Source organism: Homarus americanus, unplaced genomic scaffold (genome assembly GCF_018991925.1).
Source record: "Homarus americanus isolate GMGI-L3 unplaced genomic scaffold, GMGI_Hamer_2.0 scaffold25483, whole genome shotgun sequence".
Lineage (NCBI taxonomy): Eukaryota > Metazoa > Arthropoda > Malacostraca > Decapoda > Nephropidae > Homarus > Homarus americanus.
Window position 1 is genome coordinate 6,128,106 of NW_024726235.1, and position 10,828 is coordinate 6,138,933.

The 10,828-nt window shown below is 36.7% G+C and overlaps 1 protein-coding gene across 2 annotated transcripts in view; it reads left to right on the forward strand.

The window, feature by feature from the left end:
• The window catches only part of LOC121865478 (CCR4-NOT transcription complex subunit 7-like), an 88,774-nt gene extending 82,338 nt beyond the window's left edge, over positions 1 to 6,436 (forward strand). For both annotated transcript variants that reach the window (XM_042364952.1, XM_042364950.1), the window contains exon 7: positions 733 to 6,436. In XM_042364952.1, coding sequence (XP_042220886.1) covers positions 733 to 873 — 141 coding nt within the window. In that variant the 3' untranslated portion in view covers positions 874 to 6,436. The remainder of the gene's footprint in view (positions 1 to 732) is intronic.
• Positions 6,437 to 10,828: the final 4,392 nt, after the last annotated feature.

The window sequence follows — 10,828 nt, forward strand, 5'->3', positions numbered from 1 at the left end:
TACATTCAAGATGGAACTAGAATCTAAATCTGTCTGTGAATGAACAAATGTGATTTAAACAGTACTTTTGACATGTACAGTATATTAACCTGCCTGCAGTTAAATTAGTTGGTGTAGTGTCATCCAGTCATCTAACTTTATAATGTTCGACCATCTGTTCTGACTTTGGTTGGTGATGAATTTCCTGATCAATGGGAATTACAGTAGTTACTTTTGCCTGCTAAACTAGGTAACTTAAAAGAGTCTTGAGGGCTATTGGTTTCAGATCCTTCTTACCTTCCTGAGAAATTGGACCAAGAAATTTGTTATCAATCAAAATTTATCAAAATTAAAGACTGGCACTGTTGTACATGATTTTAAACATATGATTCAAATTCAAGGAACTTATACTATTATGTGTACTGTATATCAACTGATTGTACTGATTAGACATGTAACATTTAATATACAAGTATTGCACAGGTTGCTTATATAATTTCAGAGAAGAAATTTGGTTTCATGATTGATATATTTTTTAATTTTTTTCAGCTAATTGTCCCTACTCCTTATCATCTGTACAAATAGTGCATGTTAAAATTGCAAACAGATTCACATTATAAGAATGAGATGCTTGTATTTTGGGGGAGAATTTTTTATTCTTAGGTGTAAAATATTATTTCTAACAGGTATTACAGTCAGTCATGAATTTGTCAGACTTTAATAATTAAATTAGTTTCTAATTTTTTTCCCAAGATGTTCTTTGAAGACAAGATTGACGATGCAAAATACTGTGGTCACTTATATGGTCTTGGGACTTCATTTGTGGTGAACGGCAATTCAACAGCTTCATACACGGACAATGGTCACACGTCAGACTCAACATCCAATTCATAGTGCATTGGAAGATCCCAGCACACCTGCCATGTGTACAGACTTTACATGTCATGCAGAAAACTTTGCAGACATGCTTAAATCCTAATGACACAACCAGCTGAATGAGTGAAGGGTAAAAATAATAATTTTGACAGATTACTATATGTTTATGAATAATATGGCTCCTCAGCTGAGATTCATGTTCTGGAGGTGCCATCTTATTACACCATTTTTATTTTCATTTCCATATATGTTTTAGATTTGTTATATGCTCACACTCTCACTCTGCTCCTGGTGAGTAAACAGTGAACAATGGGTTTAGAACCACAATTCGTGAAAATGCATATAACAAGTTTTCTCCGTAATATGTTTAGAAATTAAATGTCCAGCCAAATTTCAGATATTGTCAGAAAAAATAGCTAATGATTAAACAGTACAGTTTATGTTTTTATGTACCAGGGGGAAGTGGAAAAGTTCATCATTTTTAATCCAGTGCTTGAATGACTCAAATTGAAAGTGTGCTTTGGTAAAATATAATGCAAATCCTTCTTGTAACTTTATCATCTTGATGAAAGATGTTCTAGTAATTAGGTATAGCTAAGAGTAAAACTCGTCAGGAATTCATACTGTCAGAGATGTACAGACCTTCATGCAAGACCTCCAATCAGGACATTAGGAATTGGTACTGGTATTACTGAAGACAGAGGTCACTTAAAATCACATTGGTACAACTACATGAAAGTTATGGGGAGTTCAGTCAGGGATAAATCGTCCAATACAAATTTGGTGTTCGAGTGTAGGTCTGCAATGAGGAGGAATGTCATTAATTCAGTTTCTGCTAAATTTGTTCATATATTTGTGTTGAAGTTGAATCTTTATTGCATTAATATTTTTGGAAATATGGAAATAATGTATGTTAATGTTTCTCTGTTGAATATTTACTTTATGGAAAGTATCTTGTGTTAGGTAATGCAAAAGTATTTTGTTATGGAAATTTTAAAATTGTCTTAGTATGTACTGTATTTTCCTGGAAAATTTTTGTCTAGGATTTTTATAGTCCAATTTTGTGTAATATCAGCAATCAAGGAATAAAAATAGTGATGTGGATTTGCAGGAATATTGTAACTTTTATATATCTTAATGCTTGGGATGAGTTTGCCAACATTACTTTAAAAATTCCAATTTATGTTTCTATAAAGTATTTTAGGCTGCAAATTTATCATTAAGATATACAAGTTTTACCTTTGTTACTAGCATATAACACACTTCCAGTTTCAGCACATGCATGCAGCAATACCACTGAATAATTTCAAAATGTATTTCAAACATATTTGGGAAAAAATTTTAATATAATATTAGATTTATGAGTACTGTACATTAAGTATAAGTAAATTCTCCAAAGTTGCATTTTTTCTGCTATTAATGTATGTATCAATTTGCTTATTTAGGCTTTTTTGTATTTATTTTATTTTATTTTGTTTTTCCTTGGGGAAGTTCTAAGTACTTATCAATGTATGTTAAGGGATTGCTAATTATCAGTTTTCTCATGAAACATTCTTGAATAAGTAAGTTTCTGAACTGCAACTTGCATCTCGTATCAACGTCCATCACACCACCACTTAACAACTGCCACTCTTTTCACGTATTTCTAAACCCCCCCCTCAGCCCTAGTTCAAAATTCATGCTTGAGAAAAATTAGCTCATGAAAACTGTTACTTATTGATTTATTTTATTTATTTATTTTTTATTTTGGGTCATTAAGAGTGAAATTCCACTTACGTCCATTTGAACTCAAGTTTGTCTTCAGAGTTAGGGCCCGGTCGTCCATTGCTGTCATTTACGTCCAGTTTAGATGTAAAATCCAAGCTTGAAGTGACTGGAAGGGCAGGGTTCAGCTTCTTCGTAAATGTTTGGCAAGTGTTTCATGCCTTGATCCTCAAGCAGTATACAATATACCAAGTACTTGTGTGGTGTTATTCTTCACATAATAGAGAGATTTTAAAAGCTCTCAATCCGGATTTGGGCTGCTAGATGTTTAAGGCCAATAATCATTATAATGAATGAAACCACTCAGGTGTTTAGGAGAATAGACTATTGTTTTGGGATTGAAGCATTAGTATTAGGTAGATTTTATAAGGAATTTTATTGTATGCTGTTAGTATCAAGCATTTTTGTCATGTGTAATGTTCAGTCATTCAAACATTTTGGTATACTTATGAGAACTGAACACAAACAAGAAAACTGGATTTCTTGATTAAATGGAAGTAAACACTGCCCAATATTCCTTTCTGTGATGGAAATAAGAGAAGGAATTGATGCCTGTGGCACAGTTTCTCTTACTTGTTGTTTAATCACCAAAGTGATTATTTCATGCTTACACCAGAAAGTTATTTACAATAGTTGTTAATTAATTTATTTAAAGTTGTTACTGATATATTTCAAATTTATCAGTAAACTGGAAAAATCTGTATCAGTAGAACTGATTTCTAATTGTGTAATATCCTTGGCCTTTACATTGTCATTTGAAGTTAACCAGTTCGTTGTAATCTCTTGCAAAATTTCATCTTCTGAAAATTGTGTATTACTGTCAGTTTGAATCGAGCACCTATGTAACTTAACTTTTTATATGATCTTTGGGAAGCTGACAAGTCAATATAGTCCCACCAACATCGAATGTGCACTAATTTTAAAGATGTTTATGACACTGAAAAACTTGTAGTTGATTATGATTGTCTTGTTATATCTCAAAAACATTGGTGAAAATGGGCAATTTTTCAGAAAAAATCTCCATGCATCTTTCATTTTCATAAAATTTTAATATGGTAGGGTTTAGATGCCCTTTTGAGTACAACCGAAGTAAAAATATTTAAAGTAATTGGAACCTTTATTGTCTGCAGCATTATTAAAGGGTAATGCACATCCCAGGTTATGCAACTCCTCCAGAATTGTCATTATTAGGAACATCAGACATGGGTGTGTTAATGTGTACAATTGCTGGTGATAAAATCAACAGTTCATAAAATTAATGTAGGTCACGCATCTTCATAAAGATCTGATGTCCGGAATAATCATAAATCTGGTTGATTGTGTACTGGATACTTAATATATTGCTGCATTCATCATTGTAAAATAATGTATGTATTCTTTTGTAACTGAGGTGTGGCTATTGGGGCAAGGAGCTCCTGATAGGTATAATATTTTGAATGAAAAACGATTTCTACTTACCTAAGAACCCTTACCTGTAGGGAATTTATTGGGAGTGTATCAGTGAGCCCATCACTCTCCAGTGGGAATTAAGGGAACAAATGTTTTTGCTGGTGTGAGTTGTGGATTGAAGTACATGTGGACTTGGCAGGATGAAAATCACTGGTTTGTCTAAACTAAACAGTAATGGTGTTTGGCCAGTGATGAAATCTGAAAGTTATAAACGTTTATATGGTTGTGTTGGGATAATTCCAGTCTTCAACATAAATGTGAGCCATGAATCACTATTTTTGGAAATTAAAAGATTTATTGAGAAAAGTGGAAAGGACAATCTGTGCTTCAAGAAGGTGTTAGACTCGGCAAATTAATCAAGAATGTACAATTTCGTCTACAGATTGTGGAAGTGGATACAGATTGGAGTCTTTTTAGTAATTCCATACAAAGGTGAATAAGAAGATTTATGTGAAGTAGCAGAATATAGGCAGATAATGGAGAGACGATTGTATGGACAAGGATAATAAGGAGCGACATCAGCAAGTTTGCAAGCTGCGCTATTTTGACTGTGGAGTCACGTGCTTCTGAATCCTATTAATTTTTGACTTCAACATGTGCTTCAAAGTCATAGACAGTAGGATGACATGTGATGCCTTGGTATGGCCTAGTTAATGAGTTGTTTCTTAGGAAAATGCTTAGTTTTGTTTTTAACAAAAAACAAAAAAGAACAACACAAATTTTGAAACCTTTAGAGTTTTGGGGTTTATATACAGTATGCCATTCAGTTTTGATACTTACCATCAATAAAGATATATTTGGGGAAAATGTATATCAAATGAAATCTTAGTTTTGTATAATGTCAACATGAAAACAATACCTATGATAATGGTATAATTCTTCAGTATTTTTTTCTTTTAGAATACTTAACAAAAGTGAAATTATCTTTAGCACTTTATTTCACAATCGTGAAATGTTTTATGTATGTGGAATGATTTCATATACTGTATTGTCAGTGAATGCTGAATAAAACTTGTGGATAAAATTATTCCAAATTGTGAGGTTGAAATAGTGTTTTTCAGTGATTAATTACTGTTTTTCTTGAACTCTCTACATTTAATAGTAAGCAAAAGATCTACTAAATTGGCATAATAGACAATAAAATGATTATGTAAATTTAAAAAGGCTATTTCTTGTTGAATATTGCTCATGAAATATGAATGGTGAGGCCACTAATTGTGATGTCTCAATAGTCTTTTGATTAGACAATATACACCTCTAGAAATCGGATTTTGTGTCGATTTCAAACTATTTTGTTGAGATATTTTAGGCTGTAGCAATTATTTACTTTGTACTCAGAATCACTGGTGGCATTTATTTTAATCAATAGTTGGGATAACCACAAGATAGATTGCAAGAGAACATGTTTTGCAGTCAACAAAAGTAGATGACCTACCAAAGAAAACCTGTGATAAAATTTTTTGAACAACTGTTTTTACCAACATGATATTTTCTGATTGTATTATACTGCCATGTTTATTACACGATTTTGCTATTATGTGGACTATCTGTAAAAAATTGGATTTCCAACCATATGGATTGTTTGCAAAAGTTTTGCCAGCCAGTTTTATATTTTTTAAATGGATATCAGATACCTGAATCCTGTTTGTATTGATATGTTCATTTAATGATGTAGAAGGTGGGATATTATCTCTACAGCTGGAAAAATTCTATGAAATATTAGTATGGATTTGCCAGTTCCATTTAGTATTTAATTTAGATATCATTTGTGCTAGCAGTATATTTTCAAGGACACACTCATCCTGCTAAGTTGTATTAGTAAAGCATACTGTACAAATTTTTGTTGTGAGTGAATATTCCTTAGCTGTACAGTATTTTTCTTACCATAAACAATATTGTTTGAAGCCAAATATCACTTTTAAAAATATTTTATTCCAGTTTTAATCTTCCCAAAGAACAGTAATATATCTTTGCAGCTTTGTAAGCATTCCATGAGGTTGAACCAGAATTGTCTAGTCAGATGAGTTTTTAACACAAGCAAAAGAATAGGTTGTAATATTTATATTTTGTTATCTGAGGAAAGTATGTCTATTATGGTTTTTAGTATATCTTTTGTTATATTTTACATTATTACCAATATTTTGTTTTATTCAGTAAATATCAGTTTTTATCTACAAGTGTAATGATAGAAAGAAACATTTCGCCATCTGTTCATTCCTAGGAATCATAACCTCCACTAAATTTACCTCTTCTTCTTAATTGTTCATTTGGTATGTACATAATTTTAATCATATTTTAGCAGCTTGCAAACCTGTTGTTAATGTATTGAAGGAAATGAAAGAATAGATCTTGTTTTGTAACAAAGATGCCCACTTGTTTTATTCCTTCCTGAACAGTTGGAATGCTCCATTTTTTATTGAACTGTATTTTGGAACTTTTAATTTCACAAACTATACTTTAGGGTTAGAATAAGGAACTGATGGATGAAGAAAATTATCTTCCACAGCAAGTGTTCAATGTGGATGAAACCGGGCTGTTCTGGAAGAAAATGCCCAGAAGGACATTCATCACCAGAGATGAAGCTTCTTTACTGGGGCATAAACCCATGAAGGACCGTCTCACTATTGCTTGGTGCCAATGTTTCAGGGGATTTCCGACTGAAGCCTATGCTTGTCTACCACTCTGAAAACCCCAGGGTGTTCAAGCAACAAAAGGTGGTAAGAGGACAACTTGGAGTTTATTGGAAGTCCAACCGTAAGGCAAGGGTAACAAGACAATTCTTTAATGAATGGGCTGTTGAGGTGTTTTGCTCTTCTGTGAAGAGTTACTTAACCACCAATAAACTTCCTTTAAAGGCTCTTCTCCTTCTGGATAATGCCCCTGGTCATGACCTTGAACTTGCCAGCACTTTGGAGGCTACATTTGACTTTGTCAAAGTGTTGTTTTTGCCTCCCAACACTACTTCAATCATACAGCCAATGGACCAGAATGTAATCAGCAACTTCAAGAAGCTGTACATGAAGAAAATGTTCAGAAGGTGTCATCAGACAAGTTCCACTGATCCTGATCTAACACTGGCACAGTTCTGGAAGACGCAATATAACATCCTGGAGGATGTAAAATTGATTGTGTCATCATGGCAAAAAGTCTCCATTCGATCCCTGAATTCTGCATGGAAAGCACTGTGGCCAACAGCAGCCCATGATTTTGAGGGATTTGAGGAAGAAACGGAGTTGGACAAGGAGATTGTGTCCATTGGTCAGTAAATGGGACTCGAAGTGGAGGATGATGTTGAAGAGCATGTGATGTCTCACGAGCAGGAACTTATTCCTGAAGATTTGAAGCAACTGGATGAGATGCTAGAAACAGACCGTGGTGAGGAGGAAAGGGAAAGTGATGACCATATGTCTTCTTCAGATTTAAAAGATGTTGTTCACAACTGGAAGATGTTCAGGAAACTGGCTTCAAGGCACCCTGATGTTGAAACAACAGAACCTATTTTGTGTACTGTTGAGGACAAAGTGCTCTCCTTCAAAAACCAGTTAATGATCAGGAGGAGAAATGCCCCACAACCAAAAATTGACAGTTTCTTCTTTAAAAGGCAGCGGGAGAAAGATGCTACCACTCAGCCTTCCACTTCATAAAGGAGAGAGGAGTTTCCTGTTGGAGAATCTGCTAGTCCAGAGGTTCCTGACATAATTATGGAAGGTGACTCGCCTTCCAAGAAGCAGTAAAATGCTTCTCCTCCACCCCAACTTCCTTCTCTTCTCTCTTCTCCTCCTCCATCTCCACCTCCCACTTCAAATTCACATCAGCATCATCAACCAGGAGCCTTCTACATACACACCTCAAAGTAAGTGTACTTTACTGCATTTTTTTTCTACTTTCTATGTACTTTTCGGTGAGCTGGAACCAATTACCCAAAATCCCATTGAAACAATGGATTCGGTTAACGAACGACCTTCTGGAACGAATTGTGTTTGTTAACCAAGGGACCACTGTATATATGTGTGTGTGTGCGTGCATGCGCACGTGCATACATACATACATGCATACATGTATATATATATACATATATATATATATATATATATATATATATATATATATATATATATATATATATATATATATATATATATATATATATATATATATATATATATATATATATATATATATATATATATATATATATATATATATATATATATAAAGGTATATGCAAGTAAATCATTGTAGGTGTGCATGATCCAAGTATATTTTACTTCTACTTTTATTCTCTTTGCCACTGATCGGCTTGTTAGCCCTTTGGGTGATCGGTCACGTCTCTGATTACTTTTCCTTTTCATTTATCTTTTTCACCAAAAAATTGGCTCGCTAGCCACCCGGGAAATCAGTCACATCTCTGTCACGCACTGTTGGCAAATACTGGGCATGCACCGGCTCCTGAATGTACCTGAACCCGCTCCAGTGTTGGTCAAGTCTGGTCTTGAAAGAGCTCACACTCGGTGCCGTCACAACACTCTGGTAGATTGTTCCAAGAGTTTACAACCCTCACTCCGAAAAAGTTTGCCTTCACAGTTTTCTGGACTTGCGGCTTCTTCAATCTTGAGCTGTGACCCCTTGTGGGGGGAGCTGATAACCACAAGGAAACAAGAAAACACGAAGTTCCCAAGCACTTTCATGTACAGGGTAATTCATATCTTCAGGAGTGAGTACAGACTAAGGAGAAATACTTGACAAGGCTAATATATACAGTAGAGGAGAGTGAGATCAAGTCCCTAGGGGACCGTAGGTGTCCACAATGGTCCGGTCATAAGGCAGTGACCCTGTAGTGGATCCTCTCCCCTATAACTCCCAACTGAGCGCCGGCCGCGCGCCTACCAGCCAATCAGCGTACAGCCAGCTACGCCGAGAGACTAGGTCTATGCAGTGGACATAGGGGTACGATCGCCGACCTAGTCTCAACCTTCAACTTCCAGCTCAGGAACAGAGCGTTTCACACCTTAAGCTCCCGCTCCTGTGATTGGCCCTCGCGCTACGAGCACCTCATATCCTGAGTTTCCTAAATAACATAAATACGGCCCCGGCTGACCGGGGAACTCATTCTACACTCGGCTACCGGACCAGCAACATCTCTCAACAGCTCCTCACCACCCAGCTTCCTCAGAAACCTCCTCGCCCTACAGGACCTCTGAGCAAGCTACTCCTCACCTAGTCACTCCTAAGCACTGCACTGTACAACAATATATATACAGAAAGCACATTGTGAGTTTCTATTCTACCTCATTCCTGAGTGTGAGATATCTACATGTACGTACATTTGTGTGCCCATACAAAGAGAAAATAGACAACTAAAGAGAATTGACAACTGCCCACATACAGTACGCTACAATTGGTGACCCCTGGCTCCGTGAATACCACACTCCTTTCTGCTGCCTTACTCCCGGAGCTGAGAAGATCGTCCTGCCTGCTGCCAGCCTAGGCCAACCGCCTTACCTGCATCACTCGCTACCCCACTACTCCACAACGACACCATCTCACGACCGTAAGGTTTATAACGCATTAGTCTGTTCTCCCCACTGGCGGTGTGAGTGACCCACTTCACAGCTGGAGAGCAACTATTGTGCGATATTCCAAACGTGGTTTGAGCTCTTTGGCCTATTCTCCTATTTTTCTTTTGTTTTTTTTAGTTCTGGCCTAAGGACCTGCACCCTAAAAACTGCATTCGTCCCGAAGTCCCCCCTGCAACTGTTCACCTCCCTCCCAGGAGATTGTGAACACGGAAGGGGGTCGGAACAAGCACCCATCCCTCATCCTTCCCTAACAGGTGTGACACACTCCCGCAAGAATGGACGGACGGATCTCTCTACCGACCTTCAACCACAACGTAGAGGACTGGTTAGTTCATGTGGAAGCAACCCTCATCAGCTCTACGGCTACAGATGAGCAAAAGTACGGCGCCCTGCTCTGTTCCTTGCCCACTGAAGTCGCCACACAAGTCTCACAGACCATCTCCAACCCTCCAGCGAACAACAAATTCGCCACCCTGCGGGATGCCTTAAAAACGCATTACCAACGGACCCGCCCCAGTCTCCTGCAGAACCTATCTTCTATCTCCCTTGGAAACTCAACTCCGGGACTTCTCTGGGAGGAGATGTGCAGGTTGAACACCGGCAGACAGGCAGACTTCCTGACTCTATCCTGCGCCAGCTTCACGCACAAAAGCTACCCACACAAGTACGCACCATTAGGGTGTGTCATACGGAGGGGAATTTTTTTTTTTGAGTTTGAAAAATCGGCCCATGGTATTAATGATGTAGTTCTATGTGCAGAATCATGTGATATCTTCAGATTTGAAAAGTTTTCATTTTTTGCTAGGTAAATTTTAACTTGAAATCTTATGAAAATTCAGTATTCCCACCCTTTACCAACAATTCACTAAATAGCTTATTTAAAGTAAAGTAAATGTATCAGGTTAATTTATTAGATGAAAAATGATCCAGAATAGTGAAACGAATGATCTTGACACATTTATTAAATTTAATATTCCTTTAGAAAACAAAATCATCAAATACAAAAACCGGTTTTACTACTACGACCCGGTGTTGCTGCACACCATAGAGAACATGTCTTTCTTGCTTCTGTTTCTACTCATCACCTCCCTGCTGACCACCTGAGCTCGGATGTAGCCTTCCCTCCTCTCCTGGCTGTACACGTGACTGCTGGCCTCGCTCACTTGCTGTACACAACGCTC